Raw genomic sequence first — 19,489 nt, 5'->3', positions numbered from 1 at the left:
CTCCAAAGGTTATATGGGGGACCTTCAAAAGGTATATGGAAAAGTTCCACTGCCTTTCAACTCTATTTTTCTATGAACTTCTTGAAGCCCCCCTCATATGTTGCATGACTCTGCTAAGTCATGTTTTTGACATAGCAAAACTCTCCAAGTGGGGGACAGACTAGCGGTGCCAGAAGCACAGAGAGGCTGGGCTGAGAGAAGCGGGGAGGCCATCATGAAAATGCCCCGTGTCTTGACTATCTCCACACCAGTACCGAGTTGTAAGACTGCACTATGTTTTTGTGAGGCATTACCATGGGAATCTCCGGGTTGTTGCCTACCAATACATGTGAATTTCCAATAATCTGAAAATAAAAGGTTTCCTTTAACAAGACTGGTTATATCAAGCGCTGATGAGAAAGGGGGAGGAACTGGGGTTCTCATTGCTGGCTGGGCTGTAACTGGGGTAGACACAGCCACTCAGGAAAACGGCGTGGCCGTTTCTGATAAAGATGAACACACAGTTACCACAGGATCAGCGATCCCACTTCTGCTATTTGCCTCAGAGAAATGGAAACTATGTTCACACAAAAACCTGAGGTGACCGGTCACAGCAACTTGGAGAGAGCCAAAAGCTGGACACGCCCCGAGTAGCCAGTGACAGGTGCGTAGACAAATCAACTATGGAAGAGCCATACGATAATTTTGAAAAAGAACCACGGCATCTTAGAAGAACTCAGAGATTCACTAATGCTGCGGGAAGGAAGTCAACCTTCAAAGGCTACATACGATGTAATTCCATTTAGGTGACTAAATTCCATTTAGTTCTCAAAACAACAACAACAAATCTAACTGATGGTAATGGAGGACGAATCAGTGTGGTGGGGTGAGGAGGCCGGGGTTAGGGAGCGGTATGATTACAAAGGGAAGGCACCAGGAGGTTTGGGGGGTGGCGGTGATAAAATATTGCTCTGTCTCCTGATTGTGGTGGTGGTTACACAGATATACATGCACATTTTTAATTCATAGAACTATACAGCCAAGGAAATCAAGTCAATCTAGTGGTTATGAAAGCACAAAGCCAAATAAGTGAAACACATCCCTTTTGCCCTACTGGGTGCCCGAGTTGGGTTCCAGCTACCACATTGCCAGGACTCTGGTTTCAACCCCTTCCTCTTTTTCTGGGGATCAATTAAATATTGGATTAATGTTCTATCTCTGTTGCCCTGGAAATCTGATATCAGCCGAATGCCCAGGATGTTGCCAGGCAGTTGCTCTATGGTAACAATGTGAGGATGGTGAACGAGGTCTAAAACATCCAGTTTGACTCTGAATACAACGGTGTTGTAACTGGGCACGTGCCTCCTAGGATTCTGGAGCTTAGAAAGGTCAAGAGAAACATGGATGGGAGTCCAAAGCCAGTCTGCAGAGTATCTAGGCAGATGAAGCCACTGGCAGATCCCCTCTAGTCACGGGCAAGGGTCTCGAGCAGCCTTACTATCAGACAGAGAGCACAGTAATCCTGATTGTACTGGATCAAACTTGATAGATGGTCAGTTGGACTCCCTCTTGACCCAACCTGAAAGAAATAGTTCTAAGTTGCAAGTATTTCTTGTTTGCTCCACCACAAAAATTTCTTCCTTGGCCTTTTGAATGCTGATGGTGGTCTTCTGTTTCTTATGCATGATTTGTGTGTTTATCTTTATATTATTATTATTATTATTGTATCTTTACCACTTGGTTTTGTTCCTGTGTCTTGGTTTCTGCTGGGTTCTCTAGTGTGTGAAGCACGGGAGGAGTAGAGGCATGGAGTTAAGAACTAATGCTGGGGCTTATAGGGGAGGTACAGGTGAGGGGGGAAAGAGAGGGGCGAGGGATTTTGGGGGAGCAAACAATGAATGTGGGAGGGGGGAGGGAACACTAGAACTGATGGTGATTATGCATCTCATTTTAAAAGATATTTAATCATGGGGGGAAAAAGTTTTAAAATTGATGATTGCTCAGTTCTTCTTTTACATGCTTGAACTGTTGAATTGTATATGTGGATTACATGCCAATAAAACTATAAATAATAATAATAAATGGAACTGAAACACTTAAGGGACTATTAACTGTTAAGAGGAAATTTTGGTTCCTGTTTGGGAAATGAGGTTTCTAAAACCCCGGGAGTTACCACAAGGCTCGGTGTGACTGTGTTCTCTGACAGCTGAACGGCTACTCAGAAGACCAAAGAGTAACCCTCGGGCTGTTACGTGACCAGCTGAGGGGGAGTTGGCATGCTGGTTTCCTATCTGCCACCTTTCTAAGTACAACCAATGCCAACTTAGGTCAACAGGAGTCATGCAAATGTGAAGTGACTAGTGAGCAAAAAAGAACAATAGCGGGAGTGGCAGATATCCAGGAAAATATTCAGGGGTCTAAAGTAAACAGTCCTTAGGAACCTGCCTGGAGGGGTTAAAAATGCTGCAGGGAGGGATGTAAATAACTAATACGAGACGTGAACGGAGCACAGCTTTCTCGTGGCTTAGCACAAGGGAATTGTTTACCCGGCGGGAAGGGGGCAGGAGCTGTTTGGGAATAAGGCGGCTTCGTGTCTCCCTTACCTTGAGGAACCTGCACCAGGCCAACACTTATCCCAGCGAGCAAATCTCCAAGCAGCCAGTCCTTGAGTCGATAAAAACATATCCACTCTAGGAAGGGAAAGACCACAAGCATGCATTTCGTGAACTTGTGCCATGAGCAGCTGTGGGAAAGAAGAGCAGAGACTTGGGTAAGTTCTCCAAAGGAAACGCCTACACAGTCGCTTCCCACACGCTCCGGGCTGAACATCCTCACGGTGCAGTTTAGGTGAGGCAGGTATTGGCTGGGGGGCTGTCCTGTGTATCGCACGATGTTCAGCAACTTCGCTGGTCTCCACCCAACAGGTACCAGTAGGATTCACCCTGCCCCAATTATGACAACCCCAAATGTGTCCCTGTAGTGCCGCATGTTTCCTCGGGGCAAAATCCCATCGGATTAATCTGCAATCAGTAATGTTGGTGGGAGGCTGGGGATCTTCACACATTTCACGCCATTCCTAGATTCGAAAAATTTATTTGAACATCGCCTCTATGGAACTAATACAAAATATAGCACCCGAAGTCCTGTGCTTAAGGAATTAGGTCGCGTTAAGAACCCCAAGCCAAAGCTAACCTCCATCGCATCAGCGCTTACGAAAAGGGTGTAAAAAGCTTTCGGAATGTGTAACGCGGTGGGTTTCCCCATGAGCAATGTTGCTCCTCGGGGACAACGGACGATGTCTAGAGACATGTAGTGAGAAGACGCCAGAGGGGCTGCTATGCACCTCCATCTTCCAATGCCCACAACAACCCTCCGTAAGAACCGCCCCCCCAAAAAATGTTGATCTAAAATGTCAGTGATGTGAGTTGAGAAACCCTGCTCTAACCTTAGATCATCTAAGAGTGAAACTGCAATAAATCAAACACACTGCTGTCAGGGTAGAACTGCCCCTGTGGGTGTCCAAGACTGTAACTCTTCAAGGGGAAGGGGAGGGAGAAAGCCTCGTTTTTCTCCTGCAGAATGGCTGGTGGTTTCGAACGGCTGACCTTGTGGGTTGAAGCCCAATGCCTAACAACTACACCACCAGGGTTCTTTAAAAACTGTAATGTTAATTTAGCAAATAAACACTACCCTTTGAGCCTTTGCGATGGTCAAGTTCTGTGGCAACTTGCAGCCCCTGGGTAAAGGGAGAGGTGGTGTCTAATCCCAGCATTCAGGTCACAGCTTGATGCTGCCTCTGTGGGGTATGGCCTTTTTACAAGAGAAAGACTGAAGAAAACTGGTCTCTCCTTTTTCTCCCCTCCTTCTCCCCCCCCCTATTCCCCCCCCCCGTTGCTTTCCTGTTTGCTTGGGTTCTGTGTCCGCTGAGGGTGGGGGGGGGGCAGGAGCTGTGGCACCCTGCCATGTTCCTGCGGACCTTGGGTCTGCATCACTCTGTGATCTCCCAGTTTCCGGCTTTGCCACTGGGCCTCCTCTGCCAGCAGCAGCAGGAGTCTGAGTGACTAGCATGTAACCCAGAGGCTTGAGTTGGATTGGGCTGGGGCCACTCTCTTGTTATGCAAATTTCTTTCTGACACGTCTATGTGTGGCCTGGTTCTGTTCCTCTAGAAAACTCAGCCAACCACCACGTCCCACTGCTTGGGCTTGGGCTTGGGCTGCAAGCAAAGAGCATGGAGGTTTCCATGTGCAAGCTGTGGTGGGGGCCATGGGCCTGCTCTGCAACGTTCGTTCTGCCAAAGTCCCGGTAGGAAGTGTGCACGGAGCTCGGATGAGAAAACAGGTCTTGTGAATCCGAGTTCAGTGTCGTCCTCCCTGAATGAGCCCAGCAGCTCCTCTGGACAACCGTGCCATTCTGCTCAGGAGGTCGGGGCAAGGCCACTGATGGGCTCTTTTCATGAGGTCCCCGAGCGTGAGGCCAGGGTGTCGTGCGTGTTCTCTCCAATGATGACCCCCTGCAGGAGGAGCCCTGGTGACGTAGGGATTGCGAGTTGGGCTGTCATCCGAAAGGTCAACAAGTCAAAACCACTAGCCATCATCCCTCGGGAGAGAGAGGGGGCTTTCTACTCCCAGGAACAGCTACAATCGCGGAAACTCATAGGGGCACTTCTACTCTGTCCTGTAGTGTTGGCTATGAGTGAGTGAGTGAGTGAGTGAGTGAGTGAGTGAGTGAGTGAGTGAGTGAGTGAGTGAGTAAAAAGGGAGGGGAGCCCTGGGAGTGTAGCGTACTGGGGGACACATTGGCTACCAATTGTAAGGAGCACTGGTCACTCGCTCAGCGGCCAACCCAAACTTCGAGCAGTTCAAACCCACCAGCCCATTCAAGAAAACACTACGGGCCCTCTATGTCACTTAGCTGCTGACCTAGAGGGTGGTGCTTGGTACCCACCCAGCGCCTCTGAAAGCCGCTTCGGTAAAAGTTACAGCCAAGAAAACCTGGAGGGGCAGCTCTGCTCGGTCACACGGGGTTGCTGTGGGTCAGAATCAACTGGACAGCGAGCACCCAGCTGACCACCACAAGGGGCCAGGGATCGGGTGCAGAGGAAGTGCCAACAGCATGGCTGAAGGTAGAGCGTGGCTTTGGGACCACCCAGACCTGCCCCTGACCCAGTCTCCCCTCCTCTCCATGAGGCAACCAACCAACTACTGCCATCGAGCCAAGGCCAACTCACAGTGACCTCGTGGTGGATTTCCAAGATGGTAACTATTGACGTGAGTAGAAAGCCCCGTCCATCTTTCACCTGGGAAGCTGCTGGTGGTCTCAAACCGCCCACTGGGCAGAAGGCAGCCTGATGTGTAACCATCGCACCATCAGAACTCCAATTAGACGGAAGGCAGTGAAGGCAAAAACCAAACCTTGGCGTGATTAGGACCTAACACTGGAAGGAATCCGAGGGAAGGTTAAGGGTCGAAACTGAAGCTGGGAGGGAGGAGAGGAGGGATGTCAAAATCGGTGTGCATTTCAGGGGAGACATCTTCAGAGTGTGGATTGCAAGCTCCACAGGGCCGAACTGACAAGAAGGGGGAGAGCTGCAGTTCCTGTGGGGTGTGTGTGTGTGTGTGTGAGGGGGGGGATCAAGAAACACATCAGATGGTTTTGTGCAGAAAGGAAGATCTGGAGTCAACGATCTTGTTTCCTTTAAAAATACTTGTACAGTGCTGTCAGGGTGCTAGATGCTTCACGGATAGCCTCTTGACATTCTCACCACCCTCTCATGAGGTAGGTGCTACCTGAAAACAAAGGAAAAGCCACTGTCGTGAGACAAGGCCCCCTCGTGGAAACCCTGGGTGTGTTGGAGTAGAAACTGCTGGTGTGACGGAGACCACCCAGCATTTCCACGGAGGCATCTCTGGGTGGACTGGACATGCCAAACGTTTGGTTAGCAGTTCATGGTGTGCACCCCCCATTATCCAGCTCATTTCACAGGCTCTGCCCCCGAGCCCCCGTCGGGCTGGATACCACTCAGTGGGGTTAGCTCCGGAACTGGAATTCCAACCCAGTTAGCTGGCCTTCAAAGCCGCGTTCTTATCCACTGTTTATGCAGCCTGTCCGGTTGGAAGTCAGGAGAATGAAAGGGCACGAGAATGGTTCCAAAAGGCTCCGGGAGCCAGAGTACCTCCGAGGTAAGTGTCCCCAGGGGGCCCAGTGGTGCCCTTGTGCATACGGGTGGGGTTGCGGAACAGCAAGGTCAGCAGCAGGAAGCCATCAGCTGCTCCTCAGGAGAAAGATGACGCTTTCCACTCCAGTAAAAACTTGGAAACCCAAAGGGGGCAGTTCTACGAGTCAGCGTTTTGGAACGAAGGCAATGAGACTGGTGACACGGGGCTGGGAAAGGACATCCCAGACCAGAGGCAGGTCTACCAACAGGAGCGAGCAACAGGACTGCGCTCCTGCGCCAACTTTTGACCCGCAGCTTTTAGCCGACCCTAATTTCAGCTCCATGCAGCTCACTAATCTTTTACTTAGCACATTATGACACTCGGCTGGAAATGACAACTACACCTCCCTTGCTTAGTGGTCCAAGATAGGCTGTCATCCCCCCCCCTCCACCCCCACCCGTTTCTTTCTACACTCAGTCTTGTCTTGACCCATGGAGACTCAAATATGAAAGCATCAGTTTTAACTTGCTGACTGATGTCTCGTAGCTGGACTGAGAAACTGAGGGTTGATAGAAGCTGCTCAGTGGTTCCCCCTTCACGCAGGATATGACAAAAGATTTCCCAGAGACCCACAGGGGCAGTTCTACCCTGTCCTAGAGGGTCGCTAGGAGTCTCCATGGACTTGATGGCAGGGAGTTTTTATGTTCAAAGCAGGGCAGGCCTATCATGGGGCTTAGCAGATGCCTTCCCCCCTTATTACCCAGCTCTGGTGTTGCTGTTGGGTATGTGAGAGATTGTTAAAAACAAGGTTGGTGGTTCAAACCCATTAACTGCTCTGCTGGAGAAAGATGAGGCTGCCTGCTCCCATAAAGACCTACAGCCTAGGGAACCCTACCCAGGGTCTCTGCGAGTCAACTAACTCAGTAGGAGTGGGTTTTTGTTTCCCACCCCACCCCCAACCTTGTTACCCAGCACACACCGATTATGCAATAATATAATTTATTATTATTATAGTAATAGAATGTGAGGATAACGGAAAGGAGTAGGGTTAATAGCTTGATGCATGTCACCAATGGTTCTTACCCGGGGGCCTAAGGGGCCCCAACAGGCCTCTGTGTCTATAATGTAAACACAAAGAGGGGGCTAGAAAAAAATAGTTTTTAATTTTTCATTAACCTTTAGTAGAAATGTATTCTTTCCATCCATAATGATTATGGACAACAAACCACAATAGGAGTAACAGGACTTGATTTTGTCCCCAATAGAAATCACGAATATTTTCATTATCACATTATAATCATTTCAAGATGCAGTGGTACCTCGGCTGACAATCAGCTTCAAGCTCGAACTTCCCACTAATCCAACAGCAAAGTCTGAAAGAAAATCTGCATGGTGTTCGTAACTTTGTTCCACAGTTGAACCGAAATCTGACTTGAGAAAACCTGTCCAGTGAGATTGAATCACGTGTCGCGTCTCACAGAGGACACAGGGATGACTCACTCAGACAAGTACAGTGCTTGCCGTGGTGCGCTGCATCAGCCTGTTCGTCATCGTGCTTTTTCTTGCACCTTATTGGCACAAAATATCGTAATCATGGCTCCAAAGAAAGCGAGTGACACCAGCAGTCAAGCTGAGCGGAAAACTGCGCGAGCCATCATACAGCCAAAGAAAGAAAGCAGTATTAAATGTGAGCCAGCTCGCCCTGGTCTGATTTGGCAGCTGAATGCAACACGGCTAAGTGGACATTATCACACTTTAGAAAAAAAAAAGATTTCAGTGGATCATGTAGCAAAAGGTGTGGAATTAACCATGAAACAAAGAACCCGGCCCATCAAAGAGGTTGAAAAGTGACTGTTAACTTGGATAAATTAGAAACAACTCGGTGGCGATAGTGTATCTGAGAGCGTGATACAGGAGAAGGCTAAGAGCCTCCAAAGGGAATTTTCAAGTGTGATTTTTGGTCCTCGGAAGCAATTCTTTGCTTTCCCATGGGAAAAATATGTCCAGTTCTCAAATGTTTCAATGCTCAAACACAAAATTGACGGCCGGGGGACCACAGTTACCTTGAAATATTCCTGTCACTATTTGGAAACTATGGTAGTCATTAGACCCACATCGTTACGTAGTACAACTTTAGAAAATCTTCTTATTTCAATATATTTCACTATACTTGCTTTCCTTTATAACAGTCTATTTATGTATTGCAATTATTCTGGAGGGATTCATAAGCTTCCTCAGATTGCTAAAAGGTTCATAGCACAAAAATAGAGGTCCTGAATGGTCCCATGTGACATCCTCGGGATATCACTAGCTATGAGGCTAGCAGGAGTTCATCCTGTTACCTTTATTCCACCACGGCTGCTGCTGTGTGTCGGACATGGATTAATCGTGTATTCGAGAGCCCTGATGGTATGGTGGGTTGCAAGTTGGGCTTCTAATTGAAAATTCAGCAGTTCGAAAACAACAGCTGCTCCTTGGGAAAAAGATTGGCTTTCCACTCCCATTAACAGTTACAGTCTTGGAAACTCACAGGGACAGTTGTACCCTGTGCTATAGGGTCACTATGACTCATCCTTGACTTGATGGCAGTGAGAGAGAGTCACAGTCTCAGAAGCCCCCAGGGACAGTTTTACTCTGTCCTGTAGTGTCACTCGGAATCAGAATGGACTCACTGTCAGTGAGGTTGATTTCTATCATCCCTAGGGGAAAGATGAGGTTGTCTGCTCCTGTAAAGATTCACAGCCTAGAAAACCCTAAGGAATAATTCTATTTTGTCCTATAAACCCGACAGGGTAGATGCAAGTCGGAGTTGAGTCAATGGCAGTAGAGTTGTTTGTTTTGTTTTGTTTTTTAGGTGTATCAGCCCTAGATAATGTGGAGTGCGAGCAATCCAATGTCTTTATGCCTAGGGTGTTTCCAGTCAAGCAAGTGCTACAATACGAACCAAACACACATACATAGATAGGGTGTGTGTGTATACCAAGAAGAAAAATACCAAAAAGAACACTGCCATTTAGCCCATTCTGACTCGTGATGACCCTGTAGGACACAGTAGGACTGTTTCCTAGAGTTTACAAGATGATGAATCTTTGCTAGAGCAGATAGCCTCATCTTACTCCCACGGTGCAACTGGTGGGCTTGAACCATTGACTTTATAGTTGGCACTCCAGCACTTACCCCACTGTGCCATCAGGGTGCGTCTATACACTGAAGAAAAGTTATATGACAAATGGCCTGGTTTTGATGGCGGGGAGTCAGAGAAGGAAGACAGAGTGGGCACCTAAAAACCCCAGGCAGGTTTGGGTCCCACCCAGGTAGGGGGCAGTTGAATGAGCGCGCACACGCACCGGCACTGGACGTGGTGTCTGAAGGTGGTGATGTCGATGTCCAGGTTCCCTGAGGAAGAGGTCTTCCTTCTGTGTTCCTGTTGAAAGGTCTCCTCATTGTACACATCTCGCTTAACATCGTATGTGAAAGAAATTGGCCGATAGCTAGAACTAAAACTCCTCTCTAGTTGCATTGTTTCTGGATGAGTGAAAAGAGAGCAAATGAAAAACAGGTTTTTAAAAAAATGTATCAAGATTCTCAGTACATTTTTGAGGACAACGAAATGCCCATATAATGATACCTTATATTTGCATAACACATTTCAGTTTTACGAAGCGCTGTCGTGTGCACTGCAAATGTTCTACTCAAAACCACCCTCTACAGAAGACAAGACGTGTGTGGATTAGCCTCGTTTTCTAGGTAGAGAAAGCCAAACCCGGAAAAGCAGACAGTTTGGGTGGTTTCATGTGTTCTGCTAGAAAGCCTTTTCTTTTTCTTCAACTACATTGCAGGGATGGATGGACCAGGGACTGCACGTAAAGAACCATGGGCCGATGGCGCAGGACTGGCAGGGTTTTGTTCTGTTGTGCATGGGGTCGCGGTGAGCCAGAACCAAGTCAGTGGCACCTCACAGCAACAATGACTGTTACAGAGTAATAAAGTAATCTCTCAAAGCCAATGTGAACTGCCCATTTTCACGGACAATGCTAAGGGTTAAGGGCTCAAGACCGTATCTTCAGACTCCTCTATCTGAAACAAGCCAACCCAGAGTCATTGCCATTGAGTTGATTCTGACTCATAGTGACCTAACAGGGAGAGTAGAACTGCCCCACAGGGTTTCTTAAGCCATTGGGCTGTTGACCACAAGGTCAGCCGGTTAGCCCACCGGTCACTCTTTGGGAGAAAGATGATGCTCTCTGCGCCCTTACAGCCTGCTACAACTCAACAGTTCACAACGACCAGCAGATCCACAGACAAGAAACCCTCAGGGACAGGCCTAGACGGTCACCAGAGATCGGAACCAGCAGGAGTTGGCTTCAGGATCTTTACAGAAGCCGACTGCTCTATCATTCTCCAGCACGGTGGCTGGTGGGTTTGAATTGCTGACATGATCATTCTCAAAGTTGCTGATACCCTAAACTTGGTTGCAGTCTCACCCATAAAAGAACTCTTTGTGTAAGCTACAGAATTGAGTATGTCCATAGATTTCCATCTGTGTTAATTGGGTGTATTTTTTCACATTGATGTAGAATTTTAGAGTTTATGCTTTTTTTAGTTACTCAAAAACACCAAGGATTAAAAATGATCACGTCAACCCACCACCACCACCACCATCACCTCCAGCAATTCTTGAGTACTTACTACATGCCAAGTTTTACACAAAGTATTTTTCATGAACAATTTAATTCCCACAATGATCCTAGTACTGCTGTTGTCATCCTTTGACAGTGATGATGAAAATGAGGTTTCAGAAAAGCTACGCAACTAGGACATAGTAACATATTGAATTGTTATCATCAAAGTTTGGGGTGGCAATTGTACAACTCCTAACCCTCAGGAGCTAAAAGGAACAACACACCAAACTTACCGCCGTCAAGTCAATTCCAACTCAGAACCTCCCTATAGAAAGGAGGGCTGCTCTATGGGGTTTCTGAGACTATAATCTTTATGGAAAGGAGCCTTGGTGCCATCATGGTTACATATTGGCTGCTAATCTCAAGGTCAACAGTTCAAAACCAACAGCAATTCCACATGAAAAAAGATGAGGCTTCCTAATCCCATGAACAGTTACAGTATTAGAAACTCACAGGGACAGTTCTACCCTGTCCTCGAGGGTTGCTGTCATTTGGAATCCACCCGATGGCACCGAGTTTGGCTTTTTTGAGTTCTGATCTGGATGGAAGCAGGCTGCCACATCTTTCCCCTGCAGAGCTGCTGGTGGGTTTCGACCACCAGTCTTTTGCTTAGTAGCTGAGCACTGTAATCACCACACCACCAGGGTTCCTTACCTAGGGTCTAAAGGCCATAGTTAAAGACTGAGAAGGCGGTTGGAGAAGACAGAAGGGAAAGAAAGAGGTGTTACAATGTGTCAGTACATGGGAATTAGTACTGCATAACTTCCACAAGCAAAAGGTAGCTTTCTACATGGAAACAGAAGTACCATCTCCCCCTCTCTTTCTACCTATAGAAATACAGACCCAGTCTTCCTGACTTTCCTCATGCCATCTCACAGTAAATAAACTCCATAGCTGGAGTTCATCTGTTCCTGCTCACCTAAAAAGCCTACTCAATCTACTAATTAACTTGAGATGATAAAAATCACCACCCGGAGTCAGATCTAGGGTCTAGAACCCCGTGCTCAGATTTGTTTCTCAAAGTGGCTTCACTGAAGCAGGACTGGTAGTCGACTCAAGTCCCCGGAGGGCCCTACAGGTGTGCTGTGAGCAGGCACTGGATGAACTTCAAGAAGGGGCAGGTGAGAGCAAGCCCCTCCAAACACATGGCGACTGTAGCCTTGGAGCAGTGTGGGGCCCCTGGAGCCAGAGCCCATGTTTTCTGAGAGAAGCCATCATTCCGGATTTTTCATGTGCAAGCTTCTCAATTTTACGTATGTATGTGTGTATACACAATATACATAAAATAAAACACCTCTCCAGGATCACCTCTTAGTCAGTGGATCAGCAATGATCTCTTTGGGCAGTCACAAAAATATCCTCATTTCCTCCCATCATAAATGATTGTTTATCCCCCAGGAATGTTGCTTCTTTCTGTGCGTGAGCAAGTCTTTTGTTTCTTTACATGGATAGCTCAAAGACTATATTCATCCATAAAAAATGACTCGAACCAAGAACAGCAGTTAAAGTAGGTTTTCAATGAGCTTAGATTCCCTGATATATTACACTGTCCAAGCTGGAGAAGAAACTGGAGAAGAAACTCTGGACAGTCCCAACCAATTATGAGAAGACAAAGCAGTGGAGAAGCCTAAGGTTTCTCAGAATGTTCTACGTGGGTGGCCTCTAGTAATTCTTATATGTGGATGTGTGTTGGGTTGGGATCGTGAGGTCCAGCAGCTCAAAGTCACCGGCAACCTCAGGAGAAAGTCAAGGCTTTCGACTCCCGTAAAGAGCGACAGTCTTGGAAACTCACCAGCACAGTTCTACCCTGTCCTACCCGGTTGCTAGGAGTCGACGTCGACTCAGTGGCAATGAGTTTGGTTCTCAGCCCGAGTCAAACCTCCACAAAGCACCTTCAGATGTTGGACTGTCCAGCGTCACAGGAATGGCACTAGGTCAAAGAGGCTAAAGACCATGTAAATAAGGGCAAAAGCAAAACAAGTGTTGCGATTTTTCCTTGTATTCCACAGGAGAAAGAAGTAGTTGAACTCTATGTAGTTTTCTGCTTCTCAGCCAGTGGCTGAGCACAACTATCAGGTACCCCAGTTGCCTTTTGTTTAGAGAACCTTGTGTTCCGGACACTCTCTTGGCCAACAACAGAGTGGAGGAACATGTTGTCTCAACCCACAGGCTGGATATATTTGGTGTAGGCAGAGCACCCAAGGTTCTTGACCCTCATAGCTGATGGAAGAATGATTTTGTGCAAAGGATCCTACCGAGTATATGCACTGTATTCTTCTCTTGTCCGCTTCTTCCTCCTCGTCCATGAACAAAGCACCGGAAGAAATGCTTCGGTAGGAGCTGATGTTTCCTCTCCCCAGCTTAGTTGGTAATGAATGGCTTTGCCATTTGCCCACTCACTTTGCAGCTCGGTCAGGTGTTGCTTGGGTTCAATTTCTGCCTCCTCCTTCTCAGGCACTTCTGGTTCTTCTTTGCCACCCCCTTGGTTCTCTTTCGTTGCTGAGTGTTCTATCCCTTCTCAGTGTCCATGCAGTTAGGACTCAGCTCCAATGCCAGTTTAACCTTGGACTCACTCAGCTCCAGTTCCAACTTCTTGGACTCTTCCAATCCGGACTGTGTGGGGAGCTCTTGCGCCTCTCCTCAGCCAAGCAATTTGCCTCCTGCCCCAGCTCCTGTTTCAGCCTCTATTCGTGAACTGGCCCCTGGTTCTTTCAGAGGAAGACAGCTGAAGGAGGGGCTCCACCTCATCTTCATTGTGTACTTTCCATCTCTTCCTGTGCTGGCTGACCCCTTTCGATTTCTCATTGCCAAGTTCCTCTTCTTCACTGCTGAATTCTTGTCCCACGGGTCAAACGTGTCCTAATTCTGAGTCCCTTTCTCCTACCACTTCCAGTTCCATGATTTTCCCGAGTCCAGCCAACCATTCTTCCATATGTGATTCACTAATGGAATTCTGCCCTGCTGCAGTCTGGGATCACTAGATACAGCCTCTGTGGACTCTGCTTCCTGTTCTTGGGCTTTCTTTACGAACTGAAAGTCTTCATCCAACTCATCAGAGAACCTCTCAAGGGCATACTCTGACCTCTTTCCCAAGGCGTAATGTGTGGAGGAGATCAAAACCTAATCTCCAGTCATTTACCTCCCTAGGCATGAAACTGAACAGTATCCGGAGTTCCACTTGACAGTCCATGGAAATGTGGTTCATTTTCCAGTAGCATATGAAGATAGCAGCTTGCTTTCTCCAGGGAAACTGCTCTGTGCACCAAATGAAAAGGAAAATCCTATAGGACACTAGACACATGAAATGTTACTACCGATTAACTTACTGAATAAGACAAAGCCTTTCCATCATAAAACGTTCTGGTGGACAGTTAAAGACAGACTAATTGGAAGCGATTCCTATTACAATGGTCTCCCCAAACCAAATTCACTTTCGACTCATAGCGACCCTATAGGTCAGGCATAACTGCCCCCTTTGGATTTCTGAGACTTTAGGCAGCCTCGTCTTTCTCCAGAAGAGAGGGTTTGAACCGCTGACCTTGAGGGCTCCTTATAATCGGCTAGGGAGTAGGTATTTCAGTTGTAAGCTTCTGTGGCCACAGTGAGGATGGTGAGGAAGGATAAGTGAAAAGCTCAAAGGAGCAAAGGAAAGCACAACATCCCCTTATTTGTTCATTTTCGTGGTCTTCTCTGGAATTTCTCCAGCCCTATTCAACTCTTCTTGATCTCATGGATCCTTTCCTGGCTATTTGCGTGCACTAGCAGGACCTTTCCTGACAAGGAACATGACCTGAACTCCTACTGATAAATGCCAGCCTGGCATCAGTGTGGAAAAGGTGGCAGATTGCAGAAAAGAAAAACAAAAACATCAACAACAAATCATCCAGACCACCCTGGTAGAACAATGACCTTTCTTTGGTGACACCAAAAGGAGTCACTGTTAGGGACTGTTAAGGTTACCGCCCTCAGTATCATCAATACCATCCTGAGCTCCACGCATCCTCTTGAAGATATACGGCTACTTAGAAAACCCTCCCCTGAGGCTTCCTGCTCTGGGAGGACAGCCATCTAAGTTTAGCAGATCATGCGTTTGAACTTCTTTAGTTGGCATTCTCTTATTCTAGAAATGTAAAATAGTTTTGAGGATTTGGGTTACTTCAAGTGAGAAGGTCTTTTGATCTCTGTAGCCCATACCTGATCCCCAGACAGAAAACCTGTTCTCAGGCCCCATTGGGACACAATGAAGCAGAAACTCAGGGGTGGCCCTGCAATCTCTTTTAAGAAACTGTCCAGGTGATTTTGATAATGAAGTGTGAGAACCGCTGTCAGTGTAGTCAATTCTCTTTAGTCAGGCTTTTAGGGCGAAGTTTGGGGCACTGTTAAAATATATGCACTTCCGATCTAGCTCTCTTTTTACCCCATATTTGTACCATCCACCCATCTATCTACCCACTCACCCACCCAGCCATTCATTTGCAAAATCTATGTTGTGGATTTTAAAAGGTAAGAATAATTAGTTTAAATACAGCTCAACTTTCTGACGATTGACCCAATTGTACTGAGCTCCTGCTTGTCTACAACCATGGGATGGCAAAATTCACTCCCCCAAATTTCAAATAAGCATTTGTAAAAACAGTTTTTGCCAGCCACTACCTCGGTCTATCTGATGGACAGTGAATTTCAAAGATAGAAAAAGTACTTTTAGTCTCCTTCAATAAGTGTCTAGTGACAGAGAGAGAAAAACGAGTCAAAGTTGCAACCAACAATACACTGTGGCCAGAGTGGAAGCCATGGAGAGTGGAGGAGAGGCAGTCCATATTGGGGCTCAGAGGCGTTGAAGAAGCTCATAGGACCCAAAAGACAAATAGGATATGACAGGAAGTGGAAGGGACAAGTGGGGGAGGAGACTCCGGCAGTGGGAACAAAAGGAACAAAAGTGAGGGTGGGGCAGTCAGACCCCGGGAGGAGATGGATGAGGTGGGAGGCTGGGGCACAGGCTGTGGACCAGCTTGGGGGGATGGGCTTCAGGCTTTGAAAGGGTTCGGCTTGCAAAATGCACTTGCAGCCTCTTGCCAAGCCCCCTCCCCCCACTCCCCCTCCGGCCTGCCAAAGCCGAGACAATAACGCCTGAGTCGGGTGGATCCCCATTCATTCATTCCTCACCTAGTCACTGAGGGCCCTCGGTGGGCCAGACCCTGCAGGGGACCGGTGCGATACCCTGCCCGCGGCTTCCAGGTGTCACCCAGGCGGCCGCAGCTCCGCGGCTCCCGGGCGTCTTCCGGCGGCAGCTCACCTGCGTCCCTGGGGCAGCCCGGCGTGCGGACGCTGGGTCGGACTTGGCTCCCGCACGGCTGGCCGCGCTGCAGACTCGGGCGCCGGCGGTTCCGGAGCCGTTGCGGCCGAACCCCTGCGCGTTCCGGGCGGGGGGGCGAGGTGGGGTATGAGCAGCGGGGGTGGGGGCGGGGTGTAGAAGAGCAAGAACTGGACCACCCGTTCCGAACCGGTGCGGACTCCTTCAGCTCTGTTGCCCAGTCCCCCACTCGCTTGGAGGTTTTATACCCCTGAGAGTCCTATCAGTGCCAGGCTTCCAATATCTGCATATAAATTATTTGTCTGCGGGCCATCTGTGGGGTCAGAAGAGAAGCATGAAGAAACTGAGGCTAGAAGAGTCTGGAACCTTAGCTTCACTGCCTTACAACCGCGATATTCCCACTGGATGACTGCCTCCCGTCTGTGCACTATTGGGTGGGAGCATAGGGCAGGAAGGAAGTTTTGCAGAAATGGAAACTAAGGCTTAATTGCGTAGGGCAGAAAGGAAGTTTTGCAGAAATGGAAACTAAGGCTTAATTAAGGTGGATTGACTTGCCTAATTTGACTCTTTCCGAAAAACTCCCTGCACCGTTCTCTTCGTTATTCTAAGATGCATGAATCCAATGCTTAAAGTCCTCCTTCACTGGAAGGTTCTTCAGGGCAGGAGTCCCCTTCGAATTCTCAAGGTCATGGTTTTTAAAGCACCTTTCAAAGGGATCCAAGGCTTTCTTCACTCATAACTACCTGGTGTGTGTGCTACAAACGCACTTTCTTGGTACCCACCTCGGACTTGTTTTAATTAGATCCCCGTGGGCCCTGGGAATCAGCATTTTAGATCAAACTCAGGCCGATCCTTCTGCACATAAAAGTTTGCGAATCGGTGGGAGTTTGGCTGGAAAAATCTCAATTTAAACACAGGGCTACTGGAGCTGAAGGGGCCATGTGGAGACCCCAGCCAGCACTGAAATGCTTCCATCGCCACTGGATCTGCAAGACTTTCCACCCACTGGCCTCTGATCTTCCTGCATTCAGCATCACTGCATGTATTGTGTGAGTCTGCAGAGGAACTTATAGATCGGTATCGGAAACATGGGCTAATATTGGACATATGGACTTGATCTGGACTGGGCTGGGATGTTTTCTCATTATTCAAATGCTCTTGTATATAAACCTCTTTCTTATACACACACACACACACACACACAAAATACAGGGCTAATATTTGCCTTGAGGCGGCCTTTGCCCAAATCTCGAAGAGTAAGCGCGATGCCCTTAATCTGACAGGAACACAACGGCTTTTTGGCGGCCGCAGCCTTTCTCTTTTTTTAAAGCAAGCTATTTCTTGGAAAGTGACGTTTCCCCCAGCAGGTGTTCAGCCGCCAGTGCCTGCCCAGAGTTCAAAGATCTAGCACGGAGCCGGGCATTCCTCCTGCCTACCACAGCGGGGCGCACGAGGCCCGTGTTGCCCTCTGAGCCCTTCCTTTCCCAATTCTGCCTTCGCGCCCGTCTGGAGGGAGATTGATCAGTCCCTCTTGAGTGTGCCAGCCTCTGCCTCCAGCTGTTGCTCTCTTCTCGCGAGACTGCTCCTCCCGTCCGCTCCCGTCACGAAGCCCCTCCCGCGAGCAGGTTCCATATTGGGTAAAATCTCGACTCGCGGAGTGCCCCGGGAGTCGTTCTCGCGAGAGTACGGCGGGAGGCTCCTGCTCGCTGGCTTTGGAGCCGCGACCACTGGAGTCTCAGTGGGCGCTGCAGCTGGAGCCGGACGGCACGTCCCCGAGTGGACTGGCCGAGGAGCGCGTGCAAGGGGACGGCGACGGGCGCAGCCCCGAGCCCCGTAGCGCCTCTGCCTTTAGCCCGGCTCGCCCCCGTCACTAAGGCGCAACGAGCCGCTGCAGCTGACAGGGGCCGCGCGCGCGCGGGAGTCGGCGGGGCCGCGGCAGCCGCACCTGCGCGGGCGGCCAGCGCCGGGGCCGGGCTCGGCGGGGCCGGCAGCGAGAGTCCGGGTGCGGGCGCAGGCGGGGGCCACGCAGGGCCACCTCCTCACCCTGCGGCCGCCGCTGGAAGATGTCTCAGGAGAGGCCCACATTCTACCGGCAGGAGCTGAACAAGACGATCTGGGAGGTGCCCGAGCGCTATCAGAACCTGTCCCCGGTGGGCTCGGGCGCCTATGGCTCCGTGTGGTGAGTGTCGCGCGGCCTGAGGCCAAGGTGGGCACGGGTGGCCCCTCCAGCCCGGCGGCCGGGCCTGCCCCCACGGCTCGCCGATGCGCCCAGCGGCAGGAATTTTCCTCGGGGGGCGGCATCGCTGCTCCTTGGAGTTCCTTCTTGCACCTTTGCAGCCCCATTGGCACACCGAGTAGGTGGTCAGTCGTGTGCCGGACGCAGTTGCACGCTGGGTGGGGTGAGGGTGGGGGTAGGGGGGCGGAATTCGCCCACGCCTCGCACCCAGCGCTGCTGCAGCCCCGGGGACAGGGACCGAGGGTGCCCTCCGCTCGGGGTGTCCCTGCCCGCGTCGAACACAAGGGCCCTCTCCGGAGGCGTGCCCAGCCCGGGGCGCCGGAGCCGGCCCTCGGAGCGGACCAGCCCGCGAGCAGCAGCAGGGCAGAGCCCGGCGGGGCGGCTGCGATCCCGAGGCAGGGCGCGCTCCCCAGGCTGTTTTGCAGAGCTTTGTTGCAATCCCCCTTGGAGCAGCGTTCGTTTTGAATTGGCACGTGAATTCGCAGAGCGCTTAAAATACTGCCTTTATCTCGGAGAACACCGTGCCAGCTTGAGTGGTGTGTTTCCGATTCGGTTGAAAGCGTATTTCCTTTTCTGGGAGGGGGGCTGGGTGGCGGTGGGGCCTCTGCGGGCACCCTCCTGTTGGAGAAGCAGGCGCCTCACTGACCGCTGCCGGGCTTCTGCTCACTTGAAGTATTGTTTCCCAAAACAGCTTTCGGAGCAAGTGACTTTCGGGACCCCTGGACGTTCTCAAGATCAGAAAGTGCACCCTTCGGCAAAGTATTGCTAATTGTTTTGAAATTGTGGCAACCCCTAACGTATTGTGTTTATAAAAGTCCCCGTTAGGGCGTTTGCCAGGAATCTTATCCCCCTTTATGACCCAAAGTACCAGGTGATTTTCGTGTCTTTTGGCAAAAGGAGGAAGAGACGCGTTGCCACGTTCAAACCTTTCAGTTACAACAGGAATGTGTTCTAAATGAAACTGGTCCCGGAAAACGTGGGGGCTTGAACGGTTTCTCCAACTTCTCTGCATCCTCGGTTTTAAGGACAGTGTTTCAGACTTACTACATCGTCTGGGTGCTCCTGCTCCAAAACTTACGATCACATTTCATCATGAGCTCGCTCCCTCTCCTTCTCCCTCTCCGG

General features: G+C 49.5%; 2 protein-coding genes across 4 annotated transcripts in view; one reads left to right on the top strand and one right to left on the bottom strand.

Moving 5' to 3' along the window:
- The window catches only part of SLC26A8 (solute carrier family 26 member 8), a 78,823-nt gene extending 69,168 nt beyond the window's left edge, over window positions 1-9,655 (bottom strand). The window contains exons 1-2 of the mRNA XM_075554119.1: window positions 9,483-9,655; window positions 2,583-2,722 (exon numbers count right to left, since the gene is read on the bottom strand). Of these exons, the coding sequence (XP_075410234.1) occupies window positions 2,583-2,722; window positions 9,483-9,655 (313 nt within the window). The remainder of the gene's footprint in view (window positions 1-2,582; window positions 2,723-9,482) is intronic.
- Window positions 9,656-17,823: 8,168 nt separating this feature from the next.
- MAPK14 (mitogen-activated protein kinase 14) overlaps window positions 17,824-19,489 on the top strand; it is a 90,719-nt gene continuing 89,053 nt past the window's right edge. For 2 of the 3 annotated variants that reach the window (XM_075555207.1, XM_075555208.1), the window contains exon 1: window positions 17,824-18,307. In XM_075555207.1, the coding sequence (XP_075411322.1) occupies window positions 18,192-18,307 (116 nt within the window). In that variant the 5' untranslated portion in view covers window positions 17,824-18,191. The remainder of the gene's footprint in view (window positions 18,308-19,489) is intronic. The other variant, XM_075555206.1, reaches the window with a different exon arrangement.

Source organism: Tenrec ecaudatus, chromosome 7, assembly GCF_050624435.1.
Source record: "Tenrec ecaudatus isolate mTenEca1 chromosome 7, mTenEca1.hap1, whole genome shotgun sequence".
NCBI lineage: Eukaryota > Metazoa > Chordata > Mammalia > Afrosoricida > Tenrecidae > Tenrec > Tenrec ecaudatus.
Note: the sequence above shows the minus strand (reverse complement) of the source record. Positions and strands in the feature narration are given on the sequence as shown.